Here is a 15206-nt window from a genome sequence, read left to right as displayed (position 1 = left end):
TATTAAAGATCACTAACTATATGAACATCTATAGCCCAAAGGGAAAATTACAAGATGAAGAAAAAATTCCTTGAAGACACAAGTTACAAAAAGCCGAGAGAAAGAAAAAAAAAAAACAACTAACCATTTCTATATCTATTCAAGAAACTGAATTCATTATTAAACACTTTCCCATTAAAACATTCCATGCCAGATGTCCTAACAATTGAGTTTTTAAAATGCTAGAGGAAGAAATCATATCAATCTTCAACAATTACTTTCATAAAAAATGAGAAAGAGGAAGCATGTTCTAACTCGTTTTATAAAGCCAGTTTAGTATTGCTACCAACACTTAGAGAGAATATTTAGAGTGGAAAGTAGTAGATTCCTGTCATGAACAAAGATAAAAAAATTCAATAAAATATTAGAAAATTAATTCCAGCAACTTCTAAAAAGTATAAGACATCATGACCAATAAGGTTGTTTTCAAGAACCTCAAAGAGGTTTTACATTCATAAATCAATGGCTAGAATTTACCACATTCACACAAAATAAGGAAAACCATGCAATCATTTTAATTAGTGCAAAGAAAGCACTTAACTATATTCAGTGCCTGCTTATAATAAAAGCTTCAACTGAGAATAAAGAGAGAAATTTTCAATCCTGATTAAGAAAGCAAAAAAAATCCTATGACATTGTGTTTAATGACAAGCATTGAAAGCTTTCTACAGAGACACAGAATAAGATAATGCTTTCCATTATCAGAACCTTCATTTTAACATTGTGTTGGAGGTCCTAGTCTGTGCAACAGTATGAAACAAAAACAAAACAAAACATTCTTAAAAGTATAAGGATTACAAAGAGATAAGCTGCCTCTATTCAATGACATAATTTTATGTGTTAAAAACACAAAAGAGTCAATAAACGTTATTAATAAGTAAATTTAGTGAGGTGATCATGACGTACTAAATATACAATATCAATTATATCTTTATAGTCTATCACAAAGAAAGAACAAAATTTACAAATAATTCCATTCTTATTAGGGTCAAAACATTAAATATCTGTGATGAAATCTGATAAATCATATGCAAGACTTCTGGACTGACAACTGCATAATGTTATTAAATAATTCATTAAAGAGATATAAATTAATGAAGATATATCTTATGTTATCCTATTAGATAATTAAATATGACAATGATGTTAATTTTTCTACAAATTAACGCTGAAGACAGGGAAGTCGTTTTTTTTTTTTTTTTTTTTTTTTTTTTTTTTTTTTTTTTGCGGAACCGGGGATTGAACTTAGGCCTTTGCACTTGCCAGGGTAGTGCTTATTCCACTGAGCCATCTCCCCGGCCCAATTTTTCTACAAATTAAGCATAATTTCAATCACTATTCTGGATGAATTCATACAAAATTGATCTGATACCTCTAAAGCTTATTGAATGAATGAAAAACATCCAAGGCATACTTGGATAAGAAGAAAAAAAGTTGTAGCATTTATAGAGCCAAATCCCAATTTTTAAAAATAAAAATGAACGTACATACACATGCATGTATAGAATTAATGTTATCCAGTCATAAAAAGAAATAAAGTCTGATACATGGTAGAACATGGTTAAACCTTGAAAACATGCTAAATAAACTAAGCCAGGCATGAATGCACAAATATCATGAAGTTCATTTATGTGAAATATCTAGAACAGGAAAATTCATAAACATAGAGGTTGCTAGAGGTTGGAGGCACAGAGATGAGGAGCTAGGATTTAACAGTTATGGATGTTTGTTTGCAGTGAGAGAAAATTTTGAAAATACATGTTGATGATGGTTACAATCCATACCACTGAATGATATATACACTCCAATGTCATTAAGATGAAAAATTTACATATATGTATATATACAATTAAAGATTAAATAATATACAAAAACATTGAATTGTATATTTTAAATGTGTGAATTTGATAGTATATTAATTATATTTCAATAAATCTGTTGTAATTATGCCATCTGTTACTGGTTGAATTAGAGACACAATCAAATGTAATAGGAAGGGATCTGCAGATTGGCGTGACTATGTAGTGGGAAATTATTCCTTTTCAAAGTATTAATAAACTTTATTTTAGGGCTGGAGATATAGCTCAGTGGCATAGTGCCTTGCTGGCAGCGTGAGGTCCTGAATTCAATTCCCAGTATCAAATAATAGTAATACTAATACTACTACTACTACTAATAATAATAATATAAACACTTTTAGGATTAATTTGAAAGTATCCTAAGTGGAAAAGTAAAGACTTACAGGCAAAGTGAGTAGATACATTTTTAAAAAATAACAACCTTTTTAAGTATTATAGATACAGCTAAGCGATTTTGACTTACATCATTTGTTGAACTAGATCACCTCTATCTTGCTTAAATACTAACGATATACAGTTGATCACTGAAGTAAGTACTTCACTTTTCAGTCCAATTTTTCAGAATAATTAATACAGAAAATAGTGGCATTAATACAAAACTACCCATGAGCTCTTTTCTGTTTGCAACAAAATATAAAGCTAAATCAAATGGTCAGGTAATTAAACACAAAACAAAATTCCACACACCAGCTTTATATCCCACCAATAACACACCTAGGAAACAAAATAAATATAAATACTTAGACCATTTAACACATATGACAGAGGAGATGGTTAATGTCTAACCTTTATCCACTGGAGGTTTGTGTGTTGAAGTTTATTTTCAAGTTTATCTTGTTCTTCTGGGCTTATGGGAGCACTTACAAGTGCTGTTCCTCTGGTTTCATTTAATTGTTTAAGAATTCCCTGGCGCAGGGGCAGCTCTTCTGCCAGTAACTGGAACAGACAAAGGCAGTAATGTTGAAAATGAATTACAACACAATTGCAACTGCTTGTCTTCACCTTTATTGATTAGTTTATCAGAATGAACAGCCTCGACCAAAGGCCCACTGGCACCTCAAATGCCGCCAGTTTGCTACAGAACACAGAGCTGGGGACTGAGTTGCCTATTCCCACATAGACCAGCCTTTCTATATGTAAACAGATTATGTTATCCTGCAGACTTTTTCTATTTGTAAAAATAAAAATGTTAGGTGGTATGATGAGCTGTAAACAAACACCCTGAACAGTTATTCTGAACACTCATATCTATCAGAAATATAAGAATCTGAATAAATTTACAAACTTACAGGTACCACAGTCAGTCACAGTATACCATGAATGACACTGAGCAAGAAACTGCACTCTCAGTATACACAGGGCTAAGCAATGCTTTAGGCTTTTCCTATAGATTTTGTATGTTTCTGTTAAGATTGTTGTAGTTTTAGAAGGTAATTCCTAATAACTTCATTTTATAGAGAAGAAACCTGGCCCAGGGAGGTTAAATAATAGCCCTAAAGACACAAAGCTAGCAAAAAACAGAGCAGTGATTCAAACACAAGGTTTCATTCTGGAATTCTTACTTTTCAGCATCCCATAGTTTATGCCTTTGCCAAAATCTACATAACCATCATGATGCTAATAATTGTGTTTTATTTATTTTGTCTCCAGATGCAGTGTGCAATTCAGTAGCCCCTTGCCATATGATGTGATTTAAGTTAATTAAAGTTAAATTTAAGATAATTAAAACTCAGTGAAACAAAATAAACTATTTCCTCACTCACACTAGACCTTTTACCAAAGGAACATTTGGCTTGTGGTTATGGAAATGGGTAACAGAGCATTGGCAGCGCCATAGACAGCTGTATTGGACAATACTTTGTAGGTTGTCTAAGAGGAATAGAACATGAATACATATTCATTAATAAATGAATGCTTCTACTTATATTTACAAAATGAATTATCAATTGCATTGCTACATATGACACTCAGTATACTTAGGATGCTTGAATTTCCAAGATCAGACTCAGTTTAGTTTTATAGAGTATAATAATCTTCAAATAGTTCACAAAGAATGGTTTTGCAGTGTTGAATATGTAGTATAATGTCTGATGTATAGAAGGTGCTCAGTATTTGTTTATTACATAAGCAATGTTTTATACTATATTTTCTGGCAGGTGGTAAATTTTTATTTCATTGTAATAATCAGTTGAAATTAGATTCTAATTCACATGATTAAACTGAGTGATTCATTGATAAATAAGAAATTCTATTTCTGTTTGATTATACAACCTTGCAAAGTAATACCAGAAATCATTTTTGAGAGATTAATATGAAGATCAAATAAGATTGCAATTGTAAGTGCATCTAAATGTTTGGCCCCAAATAGGGAATGAGTAAATATTAATGCCCCTTCCCTTTTACCTTTTCCTCAAGAAGGAGAATTAAACACATCCAAAAGAGTTGCTTGACCCAAATTAGAATTATAAAAATTAATCCAACTGCACAATCAAACCCCCTCAGTCAGTCCTGTGAGGTAATCAGCCAGAAGTAGACATCATGATAATAGAATATGAAAGGTCACTTGAGTAAGTTGAATATCTACTCAACCCCAGTGGAATCTGAAACAACCCCTCTTCTCCCCACCCTCAGACCTAAGACACCAAAACAAAAGATAGCTGCAGGCAAATGGAACACCTTTGATCAGCGACTGAAGTAGAGTTACTGCTTCTACAATTAAGGCTTTCTCTTAGAAATGAGATATTTTGCTACAAACACTCGCCTCAAATTGTCACATGCATAGCCCAATATAGATTGAATAGTAATTCCCATTTATATTTATATTTTAGGATTCAACCATTTTTCTTTTCAGAAAATTCTGCTCTGAGTTCCTCTATAACTTTCTGCTGTTGCTGATTTACTATCAATGCTATTAATTTGTACATTTAAGCTGAGCTAGTAGAAAATAATTCCATTCTGAGTTCCTCTATGACTTTCTGCTGTTGCTTATTTACTATCGACGCTATTAATTCATACATTTGAGCTGAGCTAGTGTCCTCTGCACTTGTTCTGGGTGGGCATTGGGTTTCCTCCATATGTTTCTGCATTTGATTTGTTACTGCAGCTGTTATTAATCCAGGGATTTCTTTTTTCATTTCCAATCTGAGTTCCTCTATACCTTTCTGCAGCTGTTTCTTTATTTCAGAAGCCATTGATTCATTGCTTTCAGCTGTATGATTCCCAATTTGTTCTGTGTTAGTGTCCTCTGCACTTGTTATGGGTGGGCTTGGGTTCTGAGATTGTATTTTGCTCCTTCTCGTTGTCATTTTCTGTAGCACTGTCTTCTGACCTTTGTTGTAGAGCTTTGGTGCAGTTATAACCTTAGCACCTACTGAAGTTCAGCTGTAGATCTACAAAGTTTGGATTTATCCAGCTGTGCCTGGCTTGGGTCTGGCTGTTGTGCTCAGCTCCTTCCTGCTGCTGCCCTTGAGGGTGAACCTGTTGTGCCCCTCTGGCAAGATGTACTGCTCCTGGACTAGCTGGGTGGTTCTAGCCCCTACTCTCTCTGCAGGGACTGCAGCTGCAGAGTTTCACCTCAGGCCTGTATGCCAGGCTTGAGCTGAGTCTGGAGGGGACAAGGTGGAGTAAGGGAGAGAGGAAGCTCTCCCACACCCTCACCGGGCCTGGGCTAGGACTGGATCTGGGGGTCCCTAGAAGGCGGCAGAAATTCTCACGTGGTGGGTGGGGTGGGGGGTGCTGTGGAGTAGTGGAGGGGTCTCAAGGGGGTGGAAGAGGGTCTCACCCACGCTGTGTTTGGGCTGGGACTGGTAGGTCCTGCCAGCACAGGGTAGCGGGAGGCTCTCCCACACATTCACTGGGCCTGGGCTAGGACTGCATCTGGGGGTTCCCAGAATATGGCAGAAATTCCTATTCAGCAGGCAGGGTGGGGGGTCTGTAGAGTGGTGGGGGGCATCCCAAAGGGGTGGAAGAGGGGCTCACCCATGCTGCACCTGGGCTGGGACCATCAGGTCCCATCGGTGCAGCGTAGCCACTCAACTATTTTTTAAAGTATTTGAAATTATTTAAAGCTATGAAATTCTAGAATTAATTTAAAATTAGTTTTAAAATTAACCGCTATTCTCTGACAGATGCAATATATAAGTAATATATACATCTATGTATGCATATATACCTACATATACAAACATACATATATGTATCTACACATACATATGTACAATGGTAGAAGCCATAGGCTTAAGACAAAATAAAGCTGTGAGAAAAAAGTTTAGTAAGAAATTATAAATAATACAATGGGCAGGAAATCAATGATTAAATACATCTTAGAAATAGATTTTATACAAGTAGGCCCTGGAGGAATTTAGAAAATAAAATTACCTTGACTTGTTCAAGCTTTTCTGTTAGCTGCTGCTCATTTCCAAGTTCAAGGGGAATAGTACTAATGTTATCCACTTCTTCCAACCATAAAACAAATTCATTTAAATCTCTTTGAAATTCTGATACTATATTCTTTTGTTCTTCTTGCCTGGAGAAAGAAAAATAAAATTGTTTTAATGACATATTTCTCAAGTTTTTTAAATAAATATGCTGGAAAGAATATGGGAAACACTTTAAAATTCAACATTTGAAAAGGTGTCAACAATGTATAATTCATTTTAAGAAAATTCATTCACTTTGAACAAAGTAATTTCAACCTTTCAAAAGTCTCTGAAAGATAATGGATCAATACTGGTCAAGAAAATCTCTGTTTAAAAATTCCACAACATTCTATTATTGCTTTAGAGCTAGTTTGCCAGACCTAAGCACTATTGATATTTAAGGATAGAGGATTCTGTGCCATTAGGTGCTGCTCTGTGCACTGTGTATCCAGCAGCATTATGGGACTGTATATACTACCTGCCAATAGCAACTTCTCATGGGGGTGACAGCCAATCATGTACTGTGGCATCACCTAATACCCTCCAGGGCATGATTGTCACTGTATGGAAACAACTGCACTAGGATAAGTATGTGACATGAACTGTCATGATTGAAGATGTGGAATTAAAGCATACTTTTGGGAAATAAAAGGACAAAGAAAAAATGGTTTAAAATGAAACACTGAAGGATTACATGATAAAAGGTTTTCCAAAGTATGACTCAAAAGATATTTTTGAGGAAAGATAAGGTCTAATTTATATGATTTAACATATGTTGTACTAGGGAAAATTTTTAATTGTAAAAGTTCATATAATATGTGCTATTCAATTAGTCATAATTTTATTCTCATTTTGTCTTTTTACTATTTTTTATTAATTTTACTGAGAAACAGCAATGAGACAGTTTCAAAACTGATTAGTAGAACAGTTTCAATAATTAATACATTGCATATTGTTGTCTTCATAATGGTTATTCATACAACAAGATGCAGACATGAAATACCATCCAAACACTATTAGTACAAATTGTTTTTCTCATTGAATTAAGAGAAAGTAGCTGTATATCTATCCTAACTATTTTGTGTGTACAGATACAAAATGGTCCTTCATTTATATCCCCTTTTTTGTTTAGTTTTGTCAGAGATGGGTATTCCCTTGCCATTTAAATATTGTAGGTGCGTGAATTCAGCAAAATAATTCAATATAGTCCAGTAGTCCATAATACTAGTGGGTTATCCATAGGACTGGCAATTTCAGAAGTTGTTGACTTGAGCCTTTTATAGCTCAGCATATTAATAGGGCTTTACTTTTGATACCTCGTTTTTATACTTTTCTGCTGGATGGTTAAGACCAAGCTAAAGCAAGACCTATACAACAAGAAATGTAACTTATGTATCTGACAAGGTCAGTCAAATCCCCTCAGAATTTACCCTGAAACCTTGCACTAAAATTTATAGATCCTTTGTCAGTGTCAGCCATGTGGTTGAGTCACAACCATTGCTTGGCCAATGTGCTCTCTGTGAAAGCCTGCCAGAATGTTTTCTCTTCATGTGACTCCCCTTAGGCACACTCTATATCATCGATCCCTTCCCTCTTTGGCCCCATAATCTCCTTGACCAGAAAATTTGGGACACAACTGAGTTACAGGATGTTACAATACAGGTTCTTTTATGTCTTGAGATCTCATTGACCTTGAAGGGCTAGGGCCAAAATGTTGGCTGTTCTTGCAGCCCTTCTTTTTCTCTAATTTTTGGTCTGCAAACTTAAGTTGTTAACCCTCCAGAAGGGAAGCTTAATGATATTATCACCCTATAACATAGGCAGTTGAGCTTGACCTCACTATCTGTCTGAATATTAAACATCTTAGGGATAACATGGAACAGGTATTTTCCATCAAGTATTGATATGTTAAACTTCAAATTCCTACAGAATGTGAAGAAAAAATATTTAAAAATTAGGAATAAAAAATTATTCTCACATGTTGGATAAGATTACGAGTGAACAAAATGGTTCACACTTAAAATAATCTGTATTTTTTTGTTTTGTTGTCTTTTGGGAGACATGCAAGCATTGAAGTGGACTATAAAATGCATACAGGAAGTGTACATACAACTGCACAGCTCAATGGAATTTTAAAAATTAGATATACCATATAACTAAGGAAAAGGAATAACAAGGGGAAAATTTCAGCAGCATGATAGACTCTCCCTCTGGCTGGTTTATAATCTCTGCCTCCATGCACTAGTAACCTATGTATTTTGGATATTTTGCCTGTATTAAATATTAAGAAAATGAAGCCATATAGTATATATCCTTGTGTTTTGCTTCTTCCACTCAGAATTGTGTTTATAATAATCAATCTTGTATACAGTTTTGATTTGTCCATTTTCCTGGCTGTGTAGCAACCAATAATACAAATATAGGACTATTGATGAACATTTGCATTGCTACTATTTTATATGTTAGCAAGTGATTTTTTTTGTTGTTTATTTGTTGCAAATCAACAAATTCTTCTTGACAATTTACTACCTTCCAGGAAATCTACTGATTAGGGCTAAAGATGGATATTTAGTGTGCCTTTTTAAGAGGCTCTCACAGTCCATGAGAAGACATAAGCATGTGCACAAAGTGTGAGGAGCATTACAGGAAGGTAAGTTACTTCAGGAGCAGGGCTTGGGAGACATCATAGACAAGATCATGCTCTGAATCATGCAAGAAGAGGCGTCCTCATGCTGTTAAGTAAGACACAGTGTGTATAAAGACAAGGCTTTCAGAGAATTACTATTGCACATGCCCCCAAAACAGAATCTGGTTATTACACTTCTGCTTGTCTATATTCAGTTTTGCTATTTGGTGCAAACTTGTTCAAAGCCTGATCTGGGACATGAAAGATGACATTCTGTCTTATTCTTGACACATGAATTAGAAGTGTGCTGTGAAAACCTAAGTTATATTGTGTTACCTCTGCACCTAGAGCTCTTCTGTTATTTTCCAGGTTATGAAGAGTAAAAGTCCGAAACACACATTACATTACTGTTATACAAGGGTCCAGATCTGGACTTTACAGTACAGTGAGTGCTTGAAATGTGACTAGTACAAATTGAGTTGAACTGCGACTGTAAAATGCACATTACATTTCAAAGACAGTACAAAACATAATCTCTATCCTTCTGGCTCAGTTTTGCTGTGAACTTAAAATTGCTCTAAAATAGTCTATTTTAAAAAATTTAAGGAAAGAAAAAATATATCACTAAGACTTTGTATACCATATACATGTTAAAATAATAATTTAAAGCATTGGATTAAAGAAACAAAGTTAATTTCACCTCTGCCTTTTCATTTTTTAATGAGGCAACTAATTATCTATCTATCTATCTGTCTATCTATCTATCTATCTATCTATCTATCTATTTATCTATGTATCTATCATCTATCTTCTTAACCTCTCATCCACATTTTCATCTACTCTATGTTTTATCTTCTTGAGAGCCACTCATCTCCTTGTTGAGCTCCTCAACTGTATGAAATGGTCCTTCACTTCTGAGTCCTTGTATTTGCTCTTTTTTTGGCCAGAAAGCCTTTCCCTTAAATATCAGAGGCAGCTCACTCCCTCACATTCTGAAGCACTTCTTAGATGACTTTCCTAAAATTTATGTTTCCCCTCCATATTTTGATTCTTTCTCCTTATATTTCTCATACTCCTTAGTTTCTGAAATATTAGAATATTATTATATTCTATGATTTGGCCATTTCTTTACTAAATACACAAAAGAAAGAAAGAAAAGAAAGAAAGAAAGAAAAAAGAAAGAAAGAAAGAAAGAAAGAAAGAAAGAAAGAAAGAAAGAAAGAAAGAAAGAAGAAAAAAGAAGGGGCCAGCCAAATAGCTCAGCGGGTTAAAGTACTTGCTCAGGCAGACACAGGGGCTGTGAGTTCCATCCCTGGACCTGCCATGCCGCCCCGTCCCCCTGTGCATGCTGAGACTGCGATTGAGAGGCGATTGATCTACGTCCTATCTACAGAGAGAGACCCTGTACTAAATATAAAAAACACAATAAAAAGATCTTTAGTGTTTTGTCTACTTCTCACATATGAAAGTAAGAACCCTAATGGCAGGTTTTTTTTTTTTAAATTTAGTACAGAGTCTACAGGGTCTCACTGTAGATCGGACTCATAGTGATTCTTCTGTTTTCAGCCTTTCAAGTGCTGGGATTACAGCCACGTGCCACCACACCCAGTCTCTATTGCCCTCTCAGTGCACCCCGAGAGCGCGGTCTGCGGAGCCTGCCGGGGATGGTCCCTGCGTGTGCCTTTAATCTGCTCAACTATAAGGCCAGTCCTAAACTTTTTGTGTGTATTGTTTAAAGCAGTAATTTTTGCTCCTGAAACAATATCTGACACAGAGTAAATATGCAATTAATATATGTTTAATATAGTGAATAACTGCTCCCGTCATTCCTTTTGGTCTTTTATGCATTTCTGTTCTCTTGAATCTTTCCCACTGTTTTCAGATGCTGATTGTGGCCTCATTTACCCCTCAATGTGCACATCAGGATTTCAGATTAAATCTACCTCAATCACAGGTCATTCAGTACCACCCTCCTGAGTATCAGTGGGATGGAGAGTAGGGGTAAAGTGGGGGGTACTGCTGATTAAACTATGATAGTCATCAATTAGAGGTTTTATTTACTAAGAAATTTGTTCTTTTAGGGGCAGCCAAATAGCTCAGTAGATTAAAGCTCCTGCAAGCAGGCACAGGAGCTGGGGTTCCATCCCCAGACCTGCCATGCCTTTTCTGCCCCCGGGGTGCACTGAGACTGCAGTTGAGACTGGGCATGGTGGCCCAAGACTGTAATCTCAGCTCTTGAGAGGCTGTAAAGAGGTACATCCCTATGAGTGCAATCTAGTAGTGAGACCCTGAACACTCTGTAGACCCTTTCCCAAAATACAAAAAAAAAAAAGAAATTTGTTCTTTGAGATATGTTTTTGTCATATGTTCCTTTTGTGTATCCAGAAAAAATTAAATATGAGCAAAGAAGAAAACTCAAAACTCCCAAACAAAAACTGAAGAACAGAAAAGAGCACCATGAAATCATCATTATTATTTTAATACCCAAACATGGAATAAAAAGAAAATAACTTCCCAATTCAAATATTTCTTTTTCACTTGTGATCTTGTTTTTTTCCTCTTAAGAGTACTCGGCCAAGAAAAGACAGGTCATGCAATTCTTTGTTATAACTGAGATCTATCATTTAATTGGGATCAAACCCTTTGAATTTCTTATTATTTTGCTATTGTATTTTCTTTAAACAGACCTTGCACATTTATGTCTGGTAGCCTGATCAAACAATTTGAAGATAACCTCATGTAATATAGAAAACATTATTCAACTCCTATTACTTTGTTTAGGGAAGTTCTGTATCATTTTTTATGTGTGTGTGTGTGTGTGTGTGTGTGTATGTGTGTTCTTTAAAAAATATATAAATAAAAAAAGAAAATCATTTTGTGTGTATGTTTGTCATTTGTGTTTCTACTGTCATTTATCTATTACATCCACTATTCATATTATTCTCAGTATTTTCTTATTTGTTTATTCTCTTTCTTTCTTTCTTTCTCTTTCTTCTTTCTTCTTTCTTTCTTTCTTTCTTTCTTTCTTTCTTTCTTTCTTTCTTTCTTTCTTTTAGTATTGGGATCCAACTCAGGACCTTGGGCTGGCCAGGCAGGAGCTTTTGCTAATGAGCTATATTCCGGGCCCTATTTTCTTATTTGTGAGAGCTCTTTTCATATTACATATAAAATAAACTTATTGAGAACATTATTCTAGGTTCTCTTTTGGTTTTTAAGTTTCTTTCTATATCTAAATAACTAAATAGTTTGTTTCTTTCATTGATATTATTCTTAAAATTGTGTCTGTATATAATGGCTTATTATATTCACTTTTAGTCTAGATCATTATAATTTCATTTGAAGACCTAAATGTTTAATTTGTCTTAAATTTATATAAAGTTCAATGTATGACCTTGAATTTTCAGAACTTGATAGTTTCCTGCAGGAAATCTGTTCTTTATTGATTTATGGTGCTTTCTTCTTATTTTTTAATATTTATATTACTAAGATTGTTTGTTGATTTACTGAATACTTTTGTGACAATAATGCACCACTTGAAACCTTGAGGATCTAAAACATATTTAATTTCTGATAGGTTAAGCCATTCTTTTGCCTTAGCTCTGCTAACTTATGTAACATGAGTCTCATTTGGATAAATTTTGAAATAAACCTAGTGATAATTCTGAGTGGGATTGGATTAAATCAATAAATTCACTTGTGAAGAATTACGATCTTTCCACTAAAATTCTGCTAAATTTTCTATGATATAATGTATTTGGACACTAAGAGTATTTGGGACTCACCTGTGCACTATCAATAATTCAGTACTCTTTATAATTAACCTTCAGCATCCGTTTGAAAGGGAGTAAGTTGCAGATGATTTTATGGACATTAACTGTATACTAATTTAGAAGACTCTTTAGATCTCTCAGAATAAATCATCACTTTCCAAGGAAAAAATTTGCTTCAGCTCTTTGCTGTACGCTTTCTTTTGACACACTGTGGAATACATTTTTTCTGATGACTTAATTTTTTTAAAAAAGTACAGCATTTTTAAAAATATGAAATGATTTGGTAGTCATTTGTTGTTCAGATTTATTATTTTTACTTTGAAATATAAAATTGATAGTACCACAATTTCACTAGGACCTTGTTATAATCAGCTTTTTTAAGCACATGTGTTTTCAGAAACTTCAAAAGCCTGGAACTAAAGTTTTAAAAGTTGCAATTTGAATTTATGGATTCAGATGATTGCAGAAAAGCAAAGGAACACAGCATTTCCAGGCTTGTCTCTTGACAGAACAGTTTAAATATGCTTTATATCAGCATTCATCATATGTAGTGTTGTTTCTTTGTTTACCTACTTGGTTAATGCTTATGGTAGGATTTATTCAGGCATGTTGTAGTAATAATAATGAATGGGATATTTAACATTACCCATCTGCAATTAAGTGCTGAATATTTTACTTGTGGAGCCATTTCAATACATTTAGCTACTTTTTTTTAAACAAATGGCTTCTGTTTGAAATATTGGCTCTGTTAACATTTACATTATAAATGCTCCTAATGCAAGTGAAGGAAGCACATATTATGATACTGAGAGATTTGCATAATCAGAAAGGAAGAGTTTCTGATGTGTTGCTAAATTCAATGAATTTAACATTAACTCTTAATGATCATTTTCTGTGGGGCTGTTCTTCTGGTAAGAGGGAAAGACTGCCAACTCACGTGGCATGATTTCGGTGGGAGAGGGGATTCACCAAGGGTTTCGGGCAAATTGTTAGATATTTTCACATTTGAATCACTTTTAACTTTCAATAATCCTCTGTATTACTTTTCTAATGCTCACAATGAAGCAATTAAGGCTGGGGAGATTTATATACCATATATCTGAATGTAATATGATTCTCCCATTTTCTGGATGAAAAGTTCCTGTCGAAGCTTTTCGATCAAATTTAACATAGAAACTTGAGAAAATGCAGGCATAATCATCATTTGTCTAGTAATTAATTTCACAATGTGTCCATATACTACTTTAAAATTACTTAATAAAACTAGAGAGAGGGAGAAGGAGAAGAGATGAAATGGAAATAAAAAGAATTAAGATGCGTTAGGTACATGGACCAATTTGTCAGGGTAAATGCAATCATAATGTACTGCAAACATGCTGTCATAAAGATTAAAAATAAGAAATGAAAAAGAAAGATCACGTCCTAATTCATATTCGATACCATTGTGCTCAGATCTTTAACGCAAATCTTCAACATTGGAACATTCCTCCTGATGAAAGTATTGTTTGAGACACTTAACTTAGTTTTCTAGAAGAAGGAATTATTATATCCACCCAAGTGGCCTGAAGTACAGTACTACTATATCTAGGTATAATGTACCATGCAGAATTCAATTCCAAGCTTGCAATTATATAAGAGTATTATGTGATAAAGAGACAATTATGTCCTTTTTCCTCTGCTGTATATCCATAAGCTATACAATGTAGTCACGCAGTTGCTTTTAATGGTATTCCCGCCAAAGCTTGATCATATAGCATCCTACTCTTGAAATTGTCATGTCATACTACCGAAGTTGATCCCTACATTAAATTAAATTCTCTAAGACTTTTCTTCTCACTGTCTGTTAACCTCTATAAGCCCGCAAAATAAGCCATCAGTTGAGATCAACTATAGCAAATATTTCTTTTCCACACAGTAGTTTATTTTGAGCAAATAAAGTGGTTGTCTCATAATTTGAAAAACTTTAGAATTCAAGTAAACAATACTCTCTCTTGTGAAATTAAAAAAAGTATTTCTTCTTAGACATATAAGTTCATATACTCTAAGGAATATTGTTGGAATCAGAGTTAAGGTACCAACTCTGGTTAAAACTACATGTTTCATGCATCTGGTTAGTGTTTGAGTCAAAAATTACATATTGGTTCATTTTGCCTGAAGTTCCTACTTCATGAAAATGAAATAATCCAACACTGGTGTTGTATTAAATGCCTATAATACCAATGCTCTGAGGGGGTGATGCAAGAAGATCAAAATTTAGAGCCCAGCGTGGGCAATTTAGTGATTTAGTGTGACCACGTCTCAAAATAAAAAAAAAGAATGGGCCAGACAAATAGCTCAGCAGATTAAAGTGCCTGCAAGTAGGTACAGGGGCCAGGGGTTCAATCCCCGGGTCTGCCATGCTGGCCCTGCCCCCAGGGCATGCTGAGACTGCAATTGAGACTGGGGGTGGTGACACATGTCTGTAATCACAGTTCTTGGGAGGCTGTACACAGGC

At 34.6% G+C, this 15206-nt stretch overlaps 1 protein-coding gene across 3 annotated transcripts in view; it reads right to left on the bottom strand.

Moving 5' to 3' along the window:
- Positions 1-15206, bottom strand: part of Dmd (dystrophin) — a 1613500-nt gene that overhangs the window by 965879 nt on the left and 632415 nt on the right. For all 3 annotated transcript variants that reach the window (XM_023715436.1, XM_023715435.1, XM_023715434.1), the window contains exons 27-28: positions 6276-6423; positions 2685-2834 (exon numbers count right to left, since the gene is read on the bottom strand). In XM_023715436.1, coding sequence (XP_023571204.1) covers positions 2685-2834; positions 6276-6423 — 298 coding nt within the window. The remainder of the gene's footprint in view (positions 1-2684; positions 2835-6275; positions 6424-15206) is intronic.

The sequence above is a fragment of the Octodon degus genome, unplaced genomic scaffold, assembly GCF_000260255.1.
Source record: "Octodon degus isolate 3935 unplaced genomic scaffold, OctDeg1.0 scaffold00041, whole genome shotgun sequence".
Taxonomy (NCBI): Eukaryota; Metazoa; Chordata; class Mammalia; order Rodentia; family Octodontidae; genus Octodon; species Octodon degus.
The sequence above is the reverse complement of the archived record's forward strand: the minus strand, read 5'-3'. Positions and strand labels throughout refer to the sequence as shown.